At 39.3% G+C, this 25,169-nt stretch overlaps 2 protein-coding genes across 7 annotated transcripts in view; one reads left to right on the top strand and one right to left on the bottom strand.

Annotated features, from left to right (window-relative positions):
* TPD52L1 (TPD52 like 1) overlaps window positions 1–3,652 on the top strand; it is a 157,049-nt gene extending 153,397 nt beyond the window's left edge. For all 4 annotated transcript variants that reach the window (XM_020986977.2, XM_020986978.2, XM_078155163.1 and 1 more), the window contains one exon: window positions 780–3,652. In XM_020986977.2, the coding sequence (XP_020842636.1) occupies window positions 780–908 (129 nt within the window). In that variant the 3' untranslated portion in view covers window positions 909–3,652. The remainder of the gene's footprint in view (window positions 1–779) is intronic.
* HDDC2 (HD domain containing 2) lies at window positions 3,297–25,169 on the bottom strand. Of its 3 annotated transcripts, XM_078155166.1 has the most exons (7): window positions 25,022–25,168; window positions 20,739–20,860; window positions 16,381–16,483; window positions 14,722–14,790; window positions 11,776–11,914; window positions 8,493–8,517; window positions 7,278–7,430 (listed from the first exon to the last, which is right to left on the bottom strand). In XM_078155166.1, coding segments are annotated over exons 1-7 (534 nt in total). In that variant the 5' UTR covers window positions 25,097–25,168; the 3' UTR covers window positions 7,278–7,429. The 3 variants fall into 3 exon arrangements, with proteins under 3 accessions (XP_078011291.1, XP_078011292.1, XP_020842639.1); XM_078155165.1 differs by lacking the exons at window positions 7,278–7,430; window positions 8,493–8,517 and adding an exon at window positions 3,297–4,160 and having other exon boundaries at window positions 25,022–25,169; XM_020986980.2 differs by lacking the exon at window positions 8,493–8,517.

Below are 25,169 nucleotides of genomic sequence, written 5' to 3'. Positions count from 1 at the left end.
ATAGAGAACCTCAAGTCAAAAAGCTCTTAACACAACACTCGACTCTTTTACTGCATCTTCATATTTCTTTATTTCCCAACCCCCAAAACCCCACTGCTCTTAACTGATAACCTGAAAAAAAGTCAAAGGCTTCTTGCTTTCTGCCTTGGGGTTGGGAAAGGGTGGTATATTTTATGTGGCCCTCATAAATATGCAAACAGACAAAACAAATAGATGGGTTTGAAAAGCCACCCAGAAGGCTGTGTGTAGGAAAACCCAGTATTTTAACTCTAGCCTACAAACAACAGACCTGAAATACCTTTTTGAGTGGGACACAGGTCCATAGCCTGCAGTTGACTTTTCCATGCTAAGGAGCCTGGGCCTTCCAGTTAACACCTGAATATGACTTGAATTCTAGCCATTTCGATTTATAAAGTTGCAGAATGGTGGGGGAGGGAGAAAATATGAAGTTCATTTAAATTGGAAACCGAAAAGGTTATAAATGTGGTATTTTTGGAGAAAAGCCTGGGAAATAGAACCCAAGAGGGTAGGAGACAGAAGGTCCTTTCTGCTGTTACCTCTCCCCCATCTTGGTCCCTTACCTCATCCCCTTCCCTTTTCACTATTAAAGCCTGGGACTCAATATTTACAGTAAAATGAAGCTGGGAAACCTACCCCCTAAAATACACATTCTGTTAAAGGGGACTTTTTGCTAGGTCCAGTGTTTGGAAAGAAGCATGTTGAAAACAGGAACTGCTGTCTACCTTGGTTTCCCTATCCTGTCTTTTTCTTTTTTTCAGACGAAAGTAGGAGGCACCTCCAGCGGAGGGAATTTTGAAGAAGTGCTCAGTTCCACAGCCCATGCAAGCGCACAGAGTGCAGCATCAGCCCCTCGGTTACCTGAGAAAGAAGGGGAGCTTCGGTGCTGAAGAGGCCCAGGGGGACCATGGTACAGCCTGAAGCTGCCACTCTGTCCATGCTACAGATTCTATCACTTTCTCATAACCAGATGTGAAGGCCAAAAAGCCTCTCTATAGTATTGTACTTTTGAAAAAAATTCCATCCATATTTGTACTTAAAAATGAACCATTTAGTCATTGTGGATGCAGGAAACATGCCCTGAATATGATGCTCAGAATGTTCTAAATATCTCTAATTAGCAGACATGCAACTGGGCATAGCGCCTTTCTTTCTGCCATTCCAAGTGCTAACCTTTTTGTCCTGTTGGTTTGCTTTGCTTTCCTTTTTGTTTGGCCATCTCAGCATGTGCCTGTGTGTCTGTTGCTGTGTGTGTCCTTAAAACCCCATTGTACAACTTTTTTTTTCCCCCTCTCTGGACACAGTCCAGTAAACAGTGGAATTGCTGCTTACATACCTATTTTCAGCTATGTGAAGTATACCAAATGTCCACCCAGCTACTTATGTCCTCCCAGCCCTGGCACATATGTAAACTGTTGCTTACATGTAAACTGGTTGTTTAAGGGATTAGCAAAATGATTTTGAAAGTATAAGGCTTTTTTGATAAACTTTTTTCCAAGTATACAGTTATCTTGGAAATCTCATTTCCAAGTTTATTTCTACTTCTATTCCTGGGCATGATAAAAGACATATGTCATTGTGCTATGGTTTTTAACCACCCTGACCTGCTTTTATAGAATCTGCAGTTCTGAAATCTATAATCTGCTTATTCATGTTAAAGGGCAGCTGTTTCACTTCAAAAATAGGCTATTTTCCTTGAGGAAATATAGTTCTATGACCCCTTGATGCCAATAGTATGAAATTAATATATCAACATCAGATTTCCCTAGAGTAAATTAAATGCCTTCTAACTATTGTTACTATACTTTCCTTTTGTTCCCCTCTAATGGAAGTTATATGCTTTTCACTAATTAATCCACCACCTTAATTTAAGACTGTAGAATATTTAAAATTTTCTAGCTTAGAAAAACTATATAAAAGATTAAAAGTTTACTAATTGGTGAATTTTTTTTTCATTCACTGCCAATTAGAAATAGGTATATAATCTACAAAAATAAGACCAGTGATTGTTAACATGTAATAATCAGGCTGTTTGGGGTACATACATCTGTGTGACTGGTACTTTGCTGTAAGGATTTAGGGGCACAGTCCTAAACCAGTTGGGAGTGTATTATATACTCGAGGATACTGCCAAAAGGAACATGCACATTTTCCATTTTAGTTCCTTTCAGCCTATCAGTTCATAACTCCAAGCTTCTTAACTTTTAGTGCTTTTCGTGAAAGTATAGGAAAGTTCATGTTTTCATATCAAATCAGTAAAATGTCATTAATTTTACTCTAATTCAACCAGAGCAGGGCCAGGTTTTTGTTTACAGTATTTATCCCCAAGATTCCAGGAGTACTTAATCTATTTAGGGGAATGAATTATTTGTAAGGGCTCTAGCACGTTAAATATTCCCAATTCATTCAACATTAATTAAGCACCTTAGCTGTGCAAGTCACTATACTAACTGCTGAGGAATTTACAATCTATGGATGCTACTAATTAAAATCCACTATTCATTAAAATAGGATCTTTCCTCAGCTACATGGTTAGCAGTTATTCCGAGTCCCATTATTTATTTCAGTAATAAAGGACCATTGTTTCCTAAACACCCCCTAATTCAGACTTTTCACTGGATCCCTCCCTCCAATTAGTGAGGCTTTGCTATACTAAGCAGCATATGGTTCTTCAGCTAACCTTTTAGCTCGCCAAGTTGTATTTACATTTTGATAACAATTTAGCTTTTAAAAAATCAGACCAGTTGCTTGTCAGATTGTAGGTTTCATGTCCTTACTGCCTGGTCTCTAAAGGCCTGCCTCCTTTTCTGAACCTCTTCTGCATGTCAACTGTTGAGATTCTTCACTCCCTACACCTGAACACAGGTTTTTTGGAAACACATATACATAAAATGCCTTTTTCTTGTGCTTACTTGTTAGAATGTTATACAGAAAATTAAGTTATCCTTTTGAAAATATGAAAAGCTAAAGTACATCTGGCCACAAACTTCACTTTTACTAAAAATCAAAATTACAATTTAATACTTTGTGCATAAAGTGATACCGTCTTAAATAGCTTCAGATGAGTAAACCTTAAACACTGCAGAAGCAGATACCTACCAATTTTTAAAGACAACTCTTGCAATGGAAAATATTAGTCATAAAGTTATGTTTCAATTATATTTTCTAGCATATGCCCCATCAAAATTATGAGTTTTGCTGAGTTATGCCAGCAAAGCAACTGGTATCCACACTGAATTGTGTATCTCCCTATAAATCTGGTCCAGAAGCATATGAAGTGTAATGACCTGCACACTTTATTAGAGGAATTATGAAATACTGCACCGTTCACAACAGTTAAAATCGAAAGAGTGTTTGTGGCCCAGGATGCTTTTTTTTTCCTTTATTCTTTGTATTTCAAAATTTTCTGTTGACTAGAACTTTTCAAGTTCAATTGCACTAAGGTAAATAAATATGGCAAACTAAGTCACATAAATACCTTCATTCAGGAATTGGTGTCTTAGGATGATAATGGTGAGAGAAAAGTGGTGGTGGAGGTCATGTGATTGGAGTTTTGTGTAAAATCATTTCTGCCAAACTAAGTGTTCAAGTAAAATTTCTAAATTCTAATTAAAATGTCAATCACAATTTTCAATGACTGGTCTGTTTTTTTTTTAACTTAATACCTAAGATTTATAAATGGTAAAATTATTTGCTGTCAGATTTCCTACTGATCTTAAGTTCAAATCATGATACTACCAATTTACAATTCACATTCACACAGTACTTTAAAGTTTATGAAATACTTTTCCTCACAACCGTGTTGTGCCACCTTTAGAGAATACTTGTACAAGTATTCTTTGAAGGTAGCACATATATATCCCCATTTTTCAAATGAACAAAATGAGTCTCAAGAGTTGTAAAATGTGAGAATCAAGTGATATATGCAAAACTCAGTGTGATAAAAATGTCCAATACATCGATAGCTAAATCTAGCACAGAAAACTTTAAACATGACCTACAACGAAAGGTATAAGGGTGAAATAAAGCAAAGAGCACTGGATCTGAAGTCAGAGGGCCTGGGTTCAAATACCAGTTCTGTCATTGACTGCCTTTATAACTTTGGAGAAGTTTCTTAATCTGTCTGGTCCTCGCTTCGTCATCTATAAAATAAGAGGATTAGACTGCTTTTAGAAGAGGTTGGTCTCAGTTTTAAATTTATGATCCTGCGTGTGAATATCATAAGAATTCACATCTAAATAGCATTCTACAATTAACCTTCATACAACCTTGGCCATAGAACTGACCACAAATTTAGGGCTGGAAGGGACCTGAGGTTACTTTTACCATTTCATTTTATATATAAGAAAACAGGCCCAGAAAGATCAAGTGATTTGCCCAATGTGGTCCACAGGGGTGTAAGTGGCAGAATTGTATTCAAAAGCAGTTCTTCTTGATGCAGATATTATCAAGTTACAGATTAGAAACTAAGGCTAGGAGAAGTCAAATCAACCAGCCAGCATTTATTAACAGTCTACTGTGTGCCAGGAACTGTCCTAACTACTGGAAATACAAAGACAAAAAATACAGGAATCCATATTTTCATGGAGCTTACATTCTATTGGAGGAGAAGGCATGTATACTTATAAATATATGCAGAATTGGTAGGAAGGGAAGGGACTAGTAATTGTGGGTGGAGATAGGATTGGGAAAGGCTTTATGTAGAAAGTGGTATTTGGGCTGCACCAGTAAATGATTTGGGAAATTCTTTTCCCAAAACATTTCCTAGCTCTACAACTCATTTTACCATGTGTTTTCATTACCAGACAGAGAGGTGGGCAAAATATGGAGGTTTTATACCAGCATGAAGATTTTCAATGGCACAGGCTTTCAGAATTATGTTAATGTTTCCAGAGTCATAGTAGCCTACAGAATATGAACATATGGGGAATATCAATAAGAAAGCTACTTATTTCATATTGGATGCAACCCAAAGGAAATTGTTTGTATTCCAAGTAAACCCTACGGTACTCATGGGTGTTTATAAAAACTTACTAAAAAAAAAAGGCCTTTTTCAAGAAAATTAGGTAGCATTTTGTGTTTGGGGAAGGCATCACGGTGGGGTTGATAGCACACCAGTCTAAGAGTAATTGGGCCTCAGTTCTAAGGTGTATCCTGCCTATGTGACCTTGGACAAGGAATTTCACTTTTCTGACTTCAGGTTTCTTTTCTAAAGGGTTGGGAGTTGATCAGGTGGTCTCCAAGGTCCTTTTCCACACCAGTATTCTGTAATTCTAGATTATAGGGTTGTTGTGGGGATAAAATGGATATGTAAAATGCTTTACAAGCTTTAAACTACACAAATGTTAGCTATTATTATTTCCTTTTAGCCAAGAAATTTTATCTATTGCTGCTAAGCTTCATTGTTTTATCAAATATTTTATATGGCTATCCTAATTTATTTATAGCCACAATCTCAAAGAAAAAAGGTTTAGGGCAAGCTTTAAGGAATCGAATTAAGTGATCTTAACCAAGACTGCAGAACAATTAACAAGAGGTAGGGAAAAACACAAATGCCTGGGACTTTTGTAGGCCTGGAGCTTTAGAGCTGGAAGGGCCCCTAGAATCTACTGAGTCCAACCCCTTCATTTTACAGATGAGTAAACAGCAGGACAGAGGTTAAAAGATTTACCCGTGCACACTGCTAGTGTCAGGATTTGAACTCTGACTCCAAGTCTAGTTTTCTATCCACTATATCATTTTCCATTAGAATGTACTTTGTTAATCCATAACACTACACACAGTTTCACAAGATCTCAGCAGAAGGAAAGAAATGGCCAGTACCACAAACTAGGCTCCAAGGTGACAGACAGACCTGGTTATATTGACTTTATCAAAGGAAAATTATGTGCATGTAGCCAACTAGGAAAAAAAGTCAGTGACAAGGGAAAGATGGAGTTCTGTTTTCTCATTAAACAGTATCCCCAATAATAATCAACTTCATTCTTTCTGATTGTTGATGGAGAACAACCATAGCTATACAATACTAAAAAGAAGATACCTTGTTTTCAGCAGCCTCTGTATCACTTTGCAAGTTCTATATCATTTTCTTACCTTAGCTAATTGGCCATCTTTAAATAGAACCCAACATCTGAATTTCAAGGACAAAAAATAAACATCACTGTTTCAAGCAATACTTTTGATTTGTTCTTCAGAAGCAAACTTACCTTCATCACTAGCCAAGGCTTTTAAAGGGCAAGCAGAGGCATTATTTACCCCACTCAGGCCAACCTCCTTGAGAAAGAGCTTAAATTGGGCCACTTTTGGTAGAGAAGTTGAAAAGATTGAAGGGAGCCAGTTTTCTCTATAAGATGCCCAATAATCATGTCAATATTCAGTTCCACTCTTCTGCTTATCTGATGAAAGTTAATAACAAAATCAAAAGGTCTGAATCGGGAAAAGAGGAACTGAAAAGAATTCATAGAGGCATTTAAAAAATTTTATCTTCCCTGCTTGGCTCTGAATTTAACATAATGATAGAAAAGCAACCTTTTTTTTGTTTTTTTTTTTCTTTTGGCTAGGGCAATGGGGTTAAGTGACTTGCCCAAGGTCACACAGCTAGTATGTGTTACATGTCTAAGGCCAGATTTGAACTCAGGTCCTCCTGAATCCAGGGCCGGTGCTCTATCCACTGTGCCATCTAGCTGCCCCGAAAAGCAACCTTTTAAAGGCTCTACAACTTCATGATCATTGGCACAAATCAGAGTCCAGATAATAATTCAAATTTTGATTTAAAGCAACAGGTGTTTCAATAAAAAGGAAATGGTTCATCTGAAAAGAAACAGAATATTATCAATGTAATTTCCTCTTCTTCTTGGTCACTCATTGTTAGCCAGTGCTCTGCTGAAGGATCTGTGCCTTAAAGACAATAACAATTAAACTCTCCCCCAGCATCAGAACACAGTGACATATCTTTCTGCCTTTTAATGAGTTTGGCCTGGAGGGATATATGCTCCAAATTCAGAAGAAAACATATTGTATAGCTTCTAGCAGAAATTATGAATTTTGACTTTTTGCTGTTTATCATAAAGATAGCTCCAGCCACCACATATATAGCATTTGGTCTCTAGGATCCTACAGTCCTGGTCCCTGGAACACACTTTATATCCAGACAGAGCTTTCATTCCTCACTGGAGCCCGTGGAAAATGAAAATAAACAGACTCACACCTGGGGAAATAACACTGCTATAGTGGCAAACACACCATGCCATGAGACTTAATCATAAAATAAAATATTTATTACATGGTTACAGAAGCTTTAAAAAAAAAACCACCTCAAGGGTGAGGTTCACTGGTTCCTGTAGCAATTTTAGCATTTCTTTCTGCTGTAAGTTCAGAAACAAGCTGGACTATTTCAGGATGGCTGAATTTTCCTGTAAAGGAAAAAGAGAGGGGAAATTAACCACAGTGTCTCTCTTCTACTGAAAAGCTGGTAATCCATTTTCTTAAGGCTGAGCTAAGGAGTTGGTGGCGGCCATATTCTGGAACCTGAACCAGAAACATATCTGGATTTACAGGGGTACAATTCTAGGTACTGAAAGAGGGCCAAACTCCCACTATTTATATTCTCCCTTTGATTCAGCAGGAATCCAGCAAAGAGGCATCAAAGCTATGGTATCCTTACTAGCCATCATCCTGCTTCCTACATGGCCTACCACCACTGTCATCACTTTCTCTAAGTCAGCATCTGTATATCTTTGCTGCTATTGCTGCTGCTTTACAGGTCATCAACTGACCCATCAACATACACAGTACTTCAAAAGGAGGGATAACTATTTCTTTGCTCCATCAGGGATGACGTTCTTACTGAATTTACAGGTAATTAAAAAAATAAACAGCTCCCTTGGATCGTGTCAGTCAACAGGCATTTTATGAAGTCCTCGCTATGTGCCAGGCACTGTGTTAGTGCTGGGGATACAAAGAAAGGCAAAAATTGTGCCTGCCCTCAAGGACTTCAAAGTCTAATGGGAAAGACAACATGCAAATAATTATGTCATATAGGAAACATCTAGGGTAAACTGGAGGTAATCTCAAAGGGAAGGCACTAACTAGCATTAGGGTGGTAGGGAAAGGCTTCTTGCACAAGCTAGGATTTTAGCAGAGGCAAAAAGGAAGGGCAAGGAAGGCATGGATGACAGCCAGCGCACATGCAGAGTAGGGAGATGAGGAAGTAGCTTGTGTAAGGAACAGCAGGGAGGCAGCATTGGTAGACTGTAGAGTATGTGGAGAGGAGTAAGTGTAAGAAACTAGAAAGGCAGGTAGGGGCTAGGTTAGAAAACAACAACAGGATTTTATATTTGATTCTGGAGATACTAGGGAGCCATTGGAGTTTAGGGAGTAGGTGAGTAACATGGTCAGTTCTTCACTTTAGGATGGTCATTACCTTAGCTATGTCACTAGTGGCTAATCCGATCAAATATTTACTGAGTACTTACTATGTACATAACACCATGCAAGGCACTGCGAGAGATAAAAAGAAATATAAGCTACAGTCCTTGCATTCAAGAAGCTTGCAGTCAAGAAGATAAAGCAAATTAATGAGGAAAACAGATGGGGATGTCAAGCAATATTAATAAAAATGTCTTTTAAAAAGCTAATTAACAAGACAAAATGGTCTCCAGTTATAAACACTTGACTTCTTATCATATGGGCTTCGTTGTTACATATGTTTCCCCTTATTATCCTCACCCTTATTTCCGTATCAACAGCTTTCTTTCTACCTGGGTTCCATTCTCTCCAGGTTCCCTTTGGAAGAGGACACTTAATTACTAAAATAAACACTCACATTTCCTTTCCCTCTTTAAAGGGATCTGTAACCTGCAGGTACAGGGAAACATCGGAGAGATTTAAAACAAATCAAAGGGAGAAGTTATCTTTCCCTTCTGCCACCCTCACACAGCAACCTATCCTCCTGTGACGAGTACTCCACCATTGCTATTGCCCTATCCAGACCCGAGGTGCTATTTTCACTTGATCCCCTTTCCCTCTTTTCCCAAGGAGCTTAGCACTTGACTCACAGCTTTTGATTCTACCCGAACACCTACTCTAACACTTGGTGATGTCAATGCATGCAATGATGTCTCTTCAAATATCCTAATTTCCTGCTTCATCCGCTAAGTCATTAGGTTTACAGCCTTAGCCATTTGACTGATACTGTGTTCTCTAAAGTTATAAATAACTTCAAAGACGGTTTCTCAATCATCTTTCTTGAACTCTATAGCATTTACACTATTGACCACCTAGTTTTCCTGGAGAATCCTCTCTGGATTTCTGGGACACTGCTTCTTCCTGGTTTTCCTCCAATCTGCCCAACTCTTCCATCTTCCATTCCTTTGCTGGGCCATAATCCACATCCTGCCCCTATGGAGATTATCTCTTCTACTCCAAAGATCTCATCTACTAATGTATACTTTAATTATTTTAATTACTGCCTAGAATGGAATGGTTAGACTTTCAACCTCTCCATCTCACAGAAAAAAAAATCCACCTTTGAGATCCTGCATTTTGAAATTCTACTCTCTACTCACATCTATTCCTTTCTTTCTCACAACATGTCTGCTCTTCACTCTTATTTCTGTTCCTTGTTTTGTACTGGACCTGCTGTTTCTGGTTTCATCTGGATCAGGGAACTCCCCACAAGGAAACTTTCTCAACCAAAGCAAATTGTAACCTGTTTTACAACTTACAGTCTTAGAGAGCTGCCTGTGTCACTAAAGAGAATTGATTTACCCAAGATCATACAGCCAGGCCATGTCAGAGCTCAGCCTTGAACCCAGCAGGTTTTTCTGACCCTGAGACGTGCTCTCTATCCACTATCCTGTGCTGCCTCCCCTGTTTTCTTCATTCTCAGAGACTTCTTGGCCCTATTCTTCTGCTCCTCCTCCTGCTCCTCCTCCTGCTCCTCCTCTCCTCCTCCTCCTCCTCCCTCCTCCTCCTCCTCCACCACCACCAGCCCCCTCCCTCCTCTCAGGTGACTCAAATGTAAAATTTCTGGCTTCACTAAGCTCTAAACCCAGACTTGGATTACATGGAATGCCATTTTAATGATTCACTAGCCACCACCTTTGCTTCTAAGACCTGGTTATTTTCGATAAGCATCACCGGACCAAGTAACAAAATCAACCTTTTTAACTTCAGTGGGGTCTTCACCACTGCTCAGGATTCCTTTATTTTAACTCCAGTTAAATCGATTCAGATCACATTCCCCAATGACTGTCCCAAACATTCTCATCACTAGCTATGGAATCAACTGTGACTCCACCTCACATAATTATATCAGCAAACTTAGCCTCCTGTATTACTGAAAGGATAAAAAAAGGTTCCCTCGACTTCCTTCCTTTTTCAACATTTTTTCAGCCTCATTATCCATTCCCTCCTCTTGCCCTCCATCTTGGAAGAAATGGCCCTACTCTTTTGCGCCTTTGGGTGAAGATCCATGAAGGGAAACATACAATTGCTCTGTGTGTATATATTGCTCATGTATATATGCCACAAGTCACTTGGAGAGTAAGAGGTCTAGGAAACAATCACAAACTTGGCATAAAAGCACAATATTACAGAGATGTAGGAAATCAACAATCTGGAAATCTGTTGGAACTCTCTCTGCTAAAAGTAAGAGGAGCTGAGTGTGGAAAAGACTGTTGTGGTTAATCCTTCTAAGCTTAAAGATTGGGACTCTGATAGCATCCTATGTTGTTACCCTGAGACTGACAGCCTCCAGTAACCGGGTCAAGGGCCTCCCCCCTTGCCTCCTTGCTCAAACCCCGCAGTACACCCTATTACAAAATCCTCTTTTTATGGCAATCTGATTTCTCCAAAATGTACTGCTCTTCCCCTTCCTCACCTCCTCAAGGCCTAACCTAACCAAGAATTGGTTGGAATTTAGCATGTACAACAGAATACTGCCTGAAAAGTGGCTATAAAAAGTGCTTTCCCTAGAGGCCTTCCATCCTGGTATCTACCCAACTGGCTACACTCTGACTTCTCCTTACTGCTACTTAGCAAGACTTGGGTGAATACTGGCCCTTAGGGCCCAAGTTCTACCACATGAAGCATTCCTGACTGCCTCTACAACTTCCCCACCCCCTCTCTAAATCTTATTCCTCTCTCTAACATACATAACATTTTTGCTTATCATATCTCTTTTGTACTTATTATTGGGGCAGCTAAGTGGCTTAGTGGATAGAGTCCCAGGCCTGGAATTTGGAAGACTCATCTTCCTGAGTTCAAATCTTGTCTTAGACACCAGCTGTGTGGCCCTGGGCAAGTCATTTAACCCTGTTTGCCTCAGTTTCCTCAACTGGAAAATGAGCTGGAGAAGGAAATAGCAAACCACTTCACTGTCTTTGCCCAGAAAACCCCACAAAGGGTCATGAAGAGTCAGATGCGACTGAAAACAAGAGAACAACTTATTGCGCCTCGTGTTAGAATCATTTATATCAGTGTCATATCCCCATAGTAGACTGTAAAGAGACTGAGACTTATCTAAGCTTTGTACACAGTCTGGCAGCCACTGAGGTGTACTGTATGGAATATGCAGGGAATAAAGTATTTGTTGAATTGAAACATCAATGTGGTAGTACATAGATTATCAGTCTTGTTTTGTTTTTAAGGAGCAAGGATCTTTTTCAAAAGGATCAACAACTCAATCTCCCCTCCCTTGGCTCTGGCAGTCAGCAAAAACTGAACACTGCTCTTTCAGAAAATCAGGTCACACACCTGCAGTTGAGTCATAGAATTCCTGAAGCCTGCCAGGTTTGTTCTCCAGGTCCTCATATTCGAATGCCTGGAGAATCATTTCATACTGGTCCAGCTGTTTCACAAACTTGGCTTCCACACTGGACTGGTTCTCATACTCCTAAGCAGGGGGACAATTAAAACCACCTGTAAGTGTGTTCCCACGGATCCTTCTGGTTAGTGTGGATTCTCACACCCAAAGTGAAAGAGGCAGAGCTGAAAGTGCCCAGCCTTGACATCCAACCACCTTTCCCACCAACACAAAGCTGAGTTAGAAGGGCTTCACTAAGGAATTTCAGGGCTGAGTTTTTAGACTGCATAAAATAAGGACACATTCATGGCTCCTTTGATTTCAGTACTTTGTGGATTCTCATTTACTCACCTTTACTTTCATGTCAGATTCTTCCTATTTAATTATCCTGTCTTCCTTTTATGCTCATTGTTCTTTAATCCACCTAAATAGCTTAGGTCTTTATCCTTTTTACTTCAACTTGACATTTCATTTTCACGCCTCTCATCTCTTCACTTCCCTCTTTACTTAATGTCAAGTTTCTTTTTTCTTGTGATTTTTTTTTCATTTCTGGGCATGCCACATTGGTCTCAGTTATAGAAGGCTCTCAATTTAAAGCAAGTCCTTGTTTTTTTTCCTGTGCCTGATTCAATCACACAGCAGTCAAGAGAATCCAGAGTCATGACTACTTCATACAATTTCTACACATTAAACACATTAAGACTCTTGACCTCACCACATATTGCTTTGTACCTCAGTTATCTGTTTGTGTCTCTTCTCTACCCCTCCCCCCACTTCCTGAGGACAAGAACTGTATCTGATATAAATTTTTTTTAGCTCTTCTACTTACTATCAGAGGGTTCTAAAACACAATATGGACTTAATGATTGTCTTTGCTATACCTTTTCCTCCTCTCATTCCCAGGAACTTGGTGGTGATATGATGCTGGATGCAAGGACTGCTTAAGGAACCCAACATTCACTAGTGTGTCCACTTTTTATAACAAAGAAATATTTAGCATAACACATATGCCCTTTTAATGGCATACAGATTCTTGCTTCTAATGAGACCAATAGGTAACACCATAGTGCACAGAGCACTGGGCCTGGAGTTAGAAAGACCTGAGTTCAAATCTGACTTCAGAAACTCACCAGGTGGGTGATCCTGGGCCAGTCATTTAACCTCTGTTTGCTTCAGTTTCATTCCAGTAAAGTGGGGCTAATAATAAAACACCTACCTTGCAGGACTGTTATAAGGATCAAACGAGATAATATCTGTAAAGTGTTTAGCACAGTGCCTGGCACATAGTAAAGCACTATATAAATGTCAGCTATTATAGCCTATCTATGGCAAAATTCTAGCCTGTAATTCTGTCCCTGCTGTATTCAGGTAATCAATGCATCATGTCTTCTTGGCAGTGTAAGATCAGGTATCACTGAATAGCTGCGCGATTGCTATTACCTTCCTTGCTCTTACAAATGCTCCTGTTTGAAATGTGACCACAATTGCCCCCAAAAAAGGCCAAAAAAATCTTTTTTAAAATATGAAATCAATTATATTTCATGTCACTGGTACTTAAATCACTATTCTTTGCAAATGATCACATTTTGCTTTTCAACAAATTCTCTTTTGGCTCTAGGTGTTTTATTTAATCAGTTCAAATTCATTTAAACAATCAGAAATCCCTCTGAATCTATTTCATTTTGCTTTTCTTTCTGGTTATACGCTGTTTCCCCCCTGATTTTATCAATAATCACTAGCTTCTTCTCCTCCATTTTACCTTTTTAATTTAAAATGGCCCATCAGGAGTAATTCTGTACATGCATAAATATGTCACACATGAGAAAATGGAGTGATCAACTAAAAATCAATTTCTCTCCCCAAAACTTCAAGTGTAAAGATCACCCCAGACACTACCCATATATTAAATCCAAGATTCTTTGCTTCAAAGGCACAGAAAAAAAAATAAAAGTTCAAGGATTCCTATTTCTTTCAGTAATATGAAACAGGACAAGCCTGTGGCAAAATTACAGAGGAGTTTGCACTGTCCTCCTTGCCCCCATGATCAGGAAACAGGATTAAAAGACCCATGTCAAACTAAATATCAACTGTTGACTTAATTTTACACAGGCCACAGGGGAAGTACCAACAAGTAATGTCACTTAGGCCTACAGCTACAGGAAATACAGGTTGGCTTTAAAGGTCATTAACACAGGAACCATGAGAGATGGCAAGGCATCAATGTTACTTCATAAGAATAGAGCCCCTGTTGAAAATAAGATATCTTTCAGCCCACATTACAAGATCAGAGATTTGGGGCTAGAAAACAGCTTAGAGGCCAGTGAATCCAATCTTTTCATTTTACAGATAAGGAAACTGAAATGCAAACAGGAATAATGACTTCGTCCAAGGTCACACAGCTGATCTGAGCTAAGATTTGAACTCAGGCCTACCTGACTAGAGGCCCAGTGCTCTACTGACTATAACATACTGCCTACCATAGTATTATTACCACCAACAAGGCACCTGCTAAGAAAAGATGAGGAGCCAGCCCAAGGTTGAGGTGGCAGGGACCAATACCAGAACAGGGTACACCAAGGGCGGCGGGGAAGAGATGAAACGCCAAACAGCACTACTGAGTGGGAAAAAGGGAATGTTACCAGTGGGCTTTGCCCAGCTAAAGGAGCAGTTTATGTCAGAGACAAATGTAAGTCAAACACTCCTAAGCTGGTCATTGCCTCTAGTCATAAAACAAGCTTCAGCTAGAATTACACAAGATGGTGTACCCTAACTCACTATATCGCCAGTCAAAAAACAGTGAAGAGACAGACCAATACATTCAGTAACAACGAAATCTAATTCGATCAATGAAATTCTATCAATCTATCCATCACAATCTAATCACCATTTATACCTACTTCCCAGAGATCGTAGATTTCCTTCTTGACATCTTCTGATAGCAGCTGGGTTAACCGCTTCATAGCTTCCTGAAAGAGTAAACCATAACTTGAAGAGCCTGTTCTTATTCTAGCTCTTATTCTATGCACGTATAAATGCCAAGTAACAGAGAGGATCACATTCTCACAAAATGATAGAACTGAAACGGACCTGGGAGGTCATCTAGGTCAACCAGCCCATTTTACAGATAAGAAAAACTGAGGCCTAGAAAAGTAAATTGGAGTTGCCCAAGTTTCCATATAGGACGTGGCCAAAACTGCTATCTTTTGATTCCTAGTCCAGTGCTCTCTGCACTATAAATGCTTCCCAGAGGGATGCTGATGCAAGACAATATTTACACCTTGTATTAAGTGTCTTTTTTATAGATTAGGTAAATAACTCTAGCTCTACACTAAAAGTTATAATTCTTAACTAATCAGCAAGTACTTACTAAGTAGCCACTACACATTAATCACTGTACTAGATAAAGTATATCTAGGGGATTGGGGCAATCATTAAGTCAATAAACATTTATGAACCACCTACTACGCAGACCCTGTACTAACTGCTAGAAATACAAAGAAAGGCAGAAAAAAAACAAAAAACAGCCTCTCCTCTCAAGCAGCTCACAATCTAATGCAGCTATGTACAAACAAGCTACCTAGGGATAAACTGGAGATGGTCACAGAGCGAAACTAGCATTAAGGGGAATTGGGAAAAGCTTCTCACATGAGGTGAGATTTTAGCTGAGGCTTGACAGGAAGCTACAGAAGCCAGGAGGTGGGATGAAGGAGAGAATTCCAGACCTGGGGGACAGCCTGTGAAAATGCCTGGAAATAAGAACTGGACTGTCTTATTCAAAGAACAGCAAGGAGGAGCCCAACTGGTGTGGGAGGGTAGGTGGGGAGTGTAAGGTATAAGAAGACTAGAAAGATAGTAGGGTGCCAGGTCATGAAGGGCTTTGGATGCCAAACAGACAGGTGGGGCAAGTAAAGATGGCTGGTTGATACAAATATAACTAGAAGTCTCCATACTCAAGGAACTTAATCTAGTTGGGGAGTCAAAACATACACACCAAAAAACAACAACAACTCAAGAACAATTCTGAACATATTAACAAAATTGAACAAATGCAAACTTAGATCTTTTGAAGGGTAAAGTTGGTTAATGCTTCTGATACTTATTTTAACTCTTATGTATATGTCTGACTATAAGATGTCCTAATTTTCAAAATCTTCTTAATTGGGATTAAGATTAGGGAAGTAACACTGAAATTTTAGCTGCCCTGAAATCCAAATTAATTTTACATTCATTGTTTGTCACACACAAATAACTATTTTTAAATGCATATATAAGCTCCTTGAGGGCAAGGATGATTTCATTTTTCTCTTTGTATCCCAAGCGCCCAGCACAGTTCTTGGTACAGAGTAAGCACTTAATAAATGCTTATTGAACTATATATTTTTTCTTCTATAAGGTGAAGAGTTCAAATAACAAAATTAAATGTGCTAAATGGTAATTATAATCATAGTTTAGTAACACTTGGGATTTATACTTTCTTCCACAAAATTTCCACTATTGGATCCTCAACTCATTAAGCTTCCAGTTTTTCCCAGACTTATATGTGACCATATACTGACCTTTTCTCGCCTGTGTTTTTCTTCTTTAGGAATGTTATCTGAAGGGGCTATGTCACCAACGATGCACTCTGCCATATCATGAACCAGAGCAAGCCGCACACATCTGACCAGAAATGTGAAATGATTATACAGAATTATATGCACTAGGAACTGACCTTTTGTATGTTGCTTTTTCTCTTCTATTCTCAGAGTATTTTAATACAAAATGAACTAAAGTATTAAATTTGTCCAGTCTAAGCCAGTTCTGAATCATAATTTCTCATTATAGTTCAATACATCATGTGAACCATTTGATAACATTAATAAAAGGGGTTTTAGATATACATCATTTATCCAATGATATGAAACAGTATGATTAATATTTCACGTATGACCTGGTTTGGTCCCACATGAACCAGTTAGCTTTTTTTATTCCCACTGCTACCAACCAGGACTATACTATTAAAATAACCTCCTAACTGATATCCCTACTTTCACTCTCTCCTCTATAACCCTGAATCACAGACTATCAAAGGTGAAAGAGACCTCAAGTCTAGTCCATATTTGAAGAGGAATACCCCCTATAAAATCCCTGATAAGTGGTTATCCAACCTCCCCATGTGAAAGAGCTCCAGTGATGGAAAACCCATCCCTGGGGCAGTCTATTCCACTTTTAAACAGCTTTACCCTCTGTGTCCAAGCAGAATAAACCTAAATCTCTCTGCTAGACAGCCCTTCCAATGCCTGAAGACAGCTATCATCTGCCCCTTCAAGTCTTCTCTTTTTTAGGCAAGTTCCTTTAATTGCTTCTTATATGTCATGGTCTCTGATCTTTTTATCATCTTATTCACTCTCCTTTCAATGTATTCCACCTTGTCAAAGTCTTCCATAAAATGTAGTATCTATCACTAAGCAATCATCTAGATCACTTGTTCCCAACCGTTTTAAGTATGATGATATCTTTTCAATGAAGGGGGAAAAAAAACCTCACACCGATAGTACCAATAACTCTTGATAAAGAAAATGCATAATGATAAAAAGCTACCATGAATTCAATAAAACTTTTAAATGAATCTGTATTTTATTAATCTTGAGAGCATTTACATACATTTGAAAAATAGCAATATACATCCGCATATATGCACACACATATATGTGTAAGACCTTTATTCATTCTAAAAAGATATTTTTGTTTATTACATTGAATCACAATGTATATTTTGATGGAGATAAATAAAAATCAAAATGAGGAAGGAGTCACGGAATTCATGAATACTCACAACCCTAAGGATCTATGGCTCACAGGTTGGAACATTGTGCTCTAGATGTGGTTTGACCAGGCACAGCACAAAAGGACATTCACATCCTTTGACTTGATATTATGCCTCTATTGAAGCAATCTAAGCTCACACTGGGGTAGCTAGACAGTGCTTTGGCTAGAGTACCAAGCCTGAAGTCAGGAAAACTCATCTTCCTGAATTCAAATATAGCCTCTGACACTTATTAGCTGTGTGACCCTGGGAAAGTCATTTAACCCCTATTTGCCTCGGTTCCTCATCTGTAAAATGAGCAAATGAGCAAACCACTCCAGTATCTTTGAAAGTCAGACATGACTGAAAATAACTAAACAACAACAAGATCACATTACCTTTTATGGCTGCCATCTTGCATGATGGACTCTTTTTGAGCTAACAGTCCATTAAACTCTCCTCTCATCTATTTTCCCACACACGAACTGCTCTCTAGCCCCAACACCAATCCCAATCCATACTGTGCATTAACCTAACTCTACCCCCATTTTATAGATAAAGAAAATAAGGCCCAGAGAGGTTAAGTAATTTGGCCAAGAGCATACAACTAGTAAGTGTCTATAGTACAATTCAAACCCAGATACTCCTGACTCCAAGTTCAGTGCTCTATTCACTATACCACACTGCCTTACTTAAAGCCCAACCATAGAACTTTACACGTATTCATAATAAATTGCTGTAGCCTGCCCACTGATTCATTGATAACTGACTATCCTTTGGATCCAGTCATTCCACCAGTTCCTAACCTATATTTCTCTTATCTTTTCCACAAAGACAGCAAGAGAGACTTCTTTCCTTTTTCCCTCCTTTATTTCCTTTCTTTTCTTCCTTCCCTTCTTTCCCTTCCTTTCCTCCTTTCTTTTTCCTTCTCCTTCAAAGTAACTCCTCCATTCTCTACAAAAAATCACTACCAGTTTTTCAGTACCCTGTTGGCTGTTTATCTGAGCCTACTGCCTGGAATACATTAAGGGTTTTGGTTTTTAATTCTGTTAACCATTTTTGTTCTATCCTTGTCAGTCCAAAGATAATTTTTCTTGGAAGAGAAAATTGAAGCAAAAGAGTTGAGATGTTACACCTTCTTCCCAACACCTATAATCTTCATTCCAAGCACCCCTATTTTATTATCTGCCTCTTGCCCCAACACAGCTAAAAAGCCCTTTTTGGTGTCCCTTGTATTCATCACCAACCTCGATTTTTGGTGTCCCTTGTATTCATCACCAACCTCAATTTATTCTGAGCTTTAGCATGTCAGGCCCCATTCCTAAGGGCTGTGCCATTCATCTATATATTCATCCTTATTTACAAATCTTCTATGCATGTCTTTTTAAAACCTAAATTAGTAGGTAAAAATTTTACACATTCACAGACGTCTATATAGCTCCTCATTTTCTTCTTCTTCTTCTTCAAAACTATCCTTCAAGCAGCTGCTAAAATAATACTTCTAATACCCGTCAGACTATATCACACAACACAACCTTTCCCCTTCCTCCCCAAAAAGCTTCAGTGACTTCTCTGGAGGACAAAGTACTCTTTAACTCTGCACTTAAGCCTCTTCCACAATCTGATTCCAACCTTCTTTTCCAGGTCTAATTCCAAGTTCTATAAGTTTTAGAGAACTAACTACTACAAAATCTTGTCCTGCGCTCTGTTTTTTATTTCCCCTCCCTCTCAGCAAAGGACTTCACCTCCTATTCTACTGAGAAAACAGAGATCAATGGCATATTGGAAAGAGCGCAGGATATAGGAACAGGAATAGCAGAGGACCTGGTTGCCATGTACGAGCTTTGTGACCTGGGACAAATCACTTCATGTTTCTGTGCCTCGGTTTTCTCATGTGCAAAAAATGAGGATGTTGGACCAGATGACTCTAGGGTCACTTCCAAATCTAAATACCTAATCCTCTGATCCTCTGTGTCCTACTTCTATGTTCCTTTGTTCTAGTCTCTGAGAAAGTCAAAGCCCTTCTTTCCAAGGCTAATCCCTTTTGTATTCTTGCTCCTATCCTATCACTTTTCCTCTGGGAATTTTCCCCTTCATTCATTCAGTCATGCTTGCTCTCTCATCTTTAGCTTCTCTTCCTTATTGCTGAGAAATATGCCCAGACCTCCTCCATTCTTAAAAAACAACAACAGCAACAACAAAAAACCCTTTCAATTGGTCAGGCCATCCCTTCAAGCCATGGTTCTCTATCTCTTCTTTCACAGAAAGAAAACAGCCTTTCATAGCCAAAAGAGTCAAGCCTTTGAGTCATCCATATTTACAACCTGAGTTATTCTTGACTCTTCCCTCTCCCTCTTTGTTCCACCCACCATATCCAATCAGTTGCCATGTTCATTCTATCTGTGACATCTCTTTCATTCATTCACTTCTCTCTTCTCACATGATCACTAGTCCAGTTCAGACCTTAATTATCTCTCAACAGGCCTGCCGCAATAGCAGCATAATTAACTATTGCTTCTAGCCTCTTCCACCAAAGGAAATTCCCTCTACCAAGGCAGATTAACAACCGCTGTGCAACTACAGTGTTATAGAGTTGCCCTGGGCAATGAGAGGTTAAGTTACTTGCCCAGATTCTCTTAGCTGGTATATGTCAGAAGTGAGTCTACAAGTATTTCTTGTGGGAACACATACACATACACAAAAAGAGTTTGGATTTACCATCCATTTTGTTTTATATACTCGGGGCCCACCAAAAGTTAATACTGTACCTCCCTGCTTCTGACACTAACTAATACTTTAGCCTTCCCCAAGTGTGAACACAGTTCATTGGCTTTTGGCAGGCATCCCTTCCCATATCTCTGATACCAAATGATCCAGAAGTTGGCACAATGACCCCAGCAGTTGGCCCTACCTGTTCTGAGACAATCAAGTTTAATCAAGTGAAAGAATAGGATTAAGGCCTCAACTAAGGTGTACCATGAAAACAGACATTGTTTCATTCCTTGCATTTGTATCTCCAATGCCTTCTAGTGTCTAGCACATTGTAGATACTTATTAAATATTTGTTGATCAAATGATTCAATCCCCAGCATTGTATGGTAAAACCTCTAGAGAGGTCAAATTACTCACCTGTCTTTATTAAGATGCTTATCTTCAGTTACAAAAGCCATGATAGCCATTCTGTACATATGATCAGATACACTTTCTGGCTTCTGCACGTTTCTGTAGACCCAGCCTGTACGTGGTACTCTCTGGTCAATAAAATAATGTAAGTACAGAAATATGTAAATAAATGAAAAAATCAATTACTCATCATTAATTATGTAATGGTGTGATAAACAATTAACAGAATGCATAAAAGTGCTTGATATAAACATAAGATTATATATTTAAAGTTGGAAGGGACCTTTCGGGCCACCCAGTTCAAACCCCTCATTTTAGAGATGAAGAACTGAGGCCTAAACAGGTTAAATAAGATCAAAGGAGATGATTTTTGTGTTATCACTGCCTGGCACATAGTTAGCACTTAATAAATGCTTGTCCCTTTCCCTTTCTTACTTAAATGACTCCCCAAATGTCACACAGGTAGCTATAATCCAAGGCTCTGTCCTGGGCCTATTCTTTCTTTCTCCATTCTCTCTCCATGATCTCACCAGCTCCTTTGCGTTCAATTATCATCTTAATGCAGGTGATTCGCAGACAATAGATATGTCTATTGATAAATCTATGTATACGTATAGATCTGTCTATAGATTTATATGTGTGAATGTGTGATAGATATGTCACACAGATCTGTGTCTGATAGATCTGTGATAGACATCTATATTTGGATCTATAGATCTATATGTGATAGATATAACTATCACACACATATATGTAGATCTATAGATATAGCTCTATATGTACACACAGATCCATAAATAGATATATCTATTGTCTGAATCATCTGCATAAATGTACATATAGTTCCATATATAGATATATATGCAGATGATAGATAGATATACATAACAGGCATATAGATAGATCTATAGATATGTCCATCTGTCTATCTATCTATCACCAGCCCCGATCCCTCTTTCCAGTTCCAATCCTGTATCACTAATTATCTTCTGGATATTTCCAAAAGGATGCCCTATAAGCATCTGAAACTCACCAAGTCCAAAAAAGAATTAATTATCTTTTCTCAAAACACTCACTCTCCTTCCAAACTTTCCTATTTGTGTCTAGGATAACGTCTTCCTTCCAGCCACCTGAAAGGTTTGCAACCTCAGAATCGTCAGCCACTCTTCACTATCCCTTAGTCCCTCACTGTCCCCCCATATTCAATTAGTTACCAAGTCTTAACTCTACTTCCAAAGAATCTCTCATATTCAACTACTTTTCCCTACTTAGACGGTCACCACCGTAGTTCAGTCTCTCATTACTTTCTATTCATAATACTGCAACAGCCTTCTAACTGAATCCCTGCCTTGTCTCTCTCCTCTCCAAACCTTCTTCCACACGGTTGCCAAAGTCATTTTTCTAAACCACAGGTCTGACTATGTCACTTCTCTGCTTAATAAACTCCAGTGGCTTCCTGGGATCAAACACACCATCTACTATATGGTATTTAAACAATTCCCTAATCTGGGTAGCTAGGTAGTATAGTGGCTAGAACACTGGGCCCGGAGTCAGTAAGACCTGAGTTCAAATCCAACCTCAAATATTTACTAGCAACTTAAACTCACTTAACCTTGTTTGCCTCAGTTTCCTCATCTGTAAAATGAGCTGGAAAAGGAAATGGCAAACCACTACAGTATCTCTGCCAAGAAAACCCCGAATGGGGTCATGAAGAGTCAGACATGACTGAAATGAATGAACAACAAATCTGGCTCTAGCTGACCTTTCCAAGCTTATTACATGTTTCTTTTCCATAAATTTTCTATTCCAGCCCAGACAGACTGACTACTTGCCTATGATATTGTATCTCCCTCCTCTGCTCTGCCTCTTAGAATTTCTAGCTTCCTTCAAAGGTCCATTCAAATACCACCTCCTGTATGAGGTTTTTCCTGACATCCAGATAGAACATAATGACCTTGATGGCAAAGATTTTTTTCCCCTTTTCTTTGTATTCCTACTGCCTACCACAATTTCTGCAAGTATATAATGTTTACTGATTGACTCATTATAAACATAAATGAGATAAGGCAACATGACATTAGGGTGAGCCTAATGCCAGAGTGTCAAAAGGAACCCAGGTCAGATGGCTCAAGTTAGAGTTTCTGCAGAAAAGGCTTCCGCCAAGTTCTTGTGGGACAGGAAAGTAGAAAGTATGATGGATCTGGAGTCACTAGATATGGCTTTGAATCCCTTCTCTTCACTTATTATCTGTGTGATGTAGGGCACATGCCTTAACATTCCTCTGTAAGATCAGAGAAGTTGAGCCAGATAAAGTTATAAAGTTCCCTCTAGCTATGATTCTATGGGTGACCCAATTAAAAATATTATTTCCATTTTGCAAGGAGTGATACTGTTAATTCTTTTATTTGTTAGTAAAATACAAACATACCAAATGGAGTTAACAATCATAATCCAAACGTTGGGCTCGTGAATTTATTCACTGTATGCATTATACAAGGTCAATATTAACATCAACTTAGCGCTGATGTTTTAAAAGCTCTTCCTCTTTCAGAAATTAGTGTTAAGGACCATCCCTTCCAGTCTCTGCTTCTAGGAGAATCATCTTTTCTCTCCAAACCGGAAATCCTGGTGCAAAACACCACAGTATCTGGCACACAGTAAGCATTTAGTAAATAAATACTTTATCTATCAAACCTAAGGTTATCTGGAAAAGAATCTACCTGCTTTTGCTGGATATCCTAGCAAAGAACTAACCCTAAATGCTTTTTTTTTTTGAGGAGGGGGGACACAAGACGGGGATAAGGAACATGTGATTTCTGCAATATGAGAGAATTCCCTGCTGTGAAAATTCCCTCCATAGATGCAGAATGACAACTTGTGTGGCAAGAACACCTAGCTGTCGGACAAGGTGGAAGGGGGGAGGGGAGCTGCTGAGCAGAAGGTAGGTGGGAACATAAGCAGAAGCCACAGCTTCAGGAGCCCCAGAAGCCCCAACTAGTCTTGGCAAAGTTACTCAAGGCACTCAAAGATCAAGTGACTTACCCATCTGGAGAAGGGTCAGCAGAGGCAGGAATTCAAAACAAGTCCTTCTGATTCCCCAGGTCAACTGTCTAACCAGTACCCTCTCACTCTGCATAGCTCATCTATTAACATACATTCCAGGATCAGAGGTGGAAGGGATCTTAAGATGCATTGAATTCAACTCCCTCATTTTACAGGTGAGAAAACTGAGGCACAGAGCAGTTAAGTGATTTGTACAGCACAGGGTCACACAGCTATGCCTTTCCTGGTTCCTCAAATGCCAGTACTGTCCCAAACTACTTTGCATTTAAATACTTTGTATATGTGAATGCATTATTATATACATATATAACATATATCCTAATATGTCATATTTATATAGGATATAAATATACATTTGATAAATACATATATACACTATATGCATATATAAGCATTCAGATAAATAGGTTTATATATGTATATAAATATGACAAATACATATGTTTACATATTTATTATAATCTTTATGTTGTACATTTTTTGTATGTACTTGTTGTCTCCCCATTAGAATATAGGGAATTTCATTCTTTGTATTGACATCTGCAATACCTAGGATACTGTGTCACATAGTGGACCCTTAAGACTTTATAATTATATATATATATATATGTGTGTGTGTGTGTATGTGTGTGTGTATATATATATATATAAAGACTAACTTTATAATTTCTATAGTAATTAGTATTATTATATTGTATAATTAAATAATTCACTTAATTAAGTACATGAAATGGGATCTGAAACCAGCATCTTCCAATTTTCATGACCCCAAGTCCACTAAACTACTCTGTCCACAATGCGATGCTGCCTTCCAGCTTATATTAGTCTGGATTTCTAAACCACTGCTACCATAGCAACCAGGGAAGATTACTTCCTGTGACTTCTCTCTCTTCCTTCCTCTACCGCCCGGGCTGCAGCACTGCAGCCCTATAGGGCTACATGAGGCCCTGGGGGAAAGTAGGAACCCCCTTTCAAGTCCCAGTTTCTACAAGGGACTGGGCTGCTAGGTGCCACGGGAACAGCACCTACTCCCGCCCCGCCCCGCCCGGGCAGCTCCAAGGTCTCGCGGGCTCTGCCACCAGCCTCACAGCAGGAGGGCCGGGCCCAGGGCTGGCGCACGCGTGCGCCGTCTCGGCTCTGCCAGCCCCGGGAGGGCCCCCTGCCGCGGGGCCTGCCGTCACAGGCCCGCAGCGGCCCCAGCCGACGCGGCTTCTTCGCACGCTCACCTTGAGCTGGCCCACCAGCCGCAGGAACTGGAGCAGATTCCGGGGCCCGCCGCCGCCACCTTGAACAGAAGCCATGGGGCCCGCTGGCAGGCCGGCCTGGTCGTTCCGTATCCACGTGGCGGCCGCAAGCTCCGCCCCCCCGGCGCTG

This window comes from Phascolarctos cinereus, unplaced genomic scaffold (assembly GCF_003287225.1).
Source record: "Phascolarctos cinereus isolate Bilbo 61053 unplaced genomic scaffold, phaCin_HiC Scaffold_5;HRSCAF=322, whole genome shotgun sequence".
Classification (NCBI taxonomy): Eukaryota; Metazoa; Chordata; class Mammalia; order Diprotodontia; family Phascolarctidae; genus Phascolarctos; species Phascolarctos cinereus.
Note: the sequence above shows the minus strand (reverse complement) of the source record. Positions and strands in the feature narration are given on the sequence as shown.

Excerpts from the sequence above, each read along its gene's own strand:
- HDDC2 (XM_020986980.2), bottom strand. The coding sequence starts at position 25,096 with ATGGCTTCTGTTCAAGGTGGCGGCGGCGGGCCCCGGAATCTGCTCCAG. Across the intron at positions 11,915-14,721 it reads AAATCTACGATCTCTGGGAA|GAGTATGAGAACCAGTCCAG; the intron begins GTAGGTATAAAT and ends CCCCCTGCTTAG. Across the intron at positions 7,431-11,775 it reads ATTCTATGACTCAACTGCAG|GAAAATTCAGCCATCCTGAA; the intron begins GTGTGTGACCTG and ends TTTCCTTTACAG.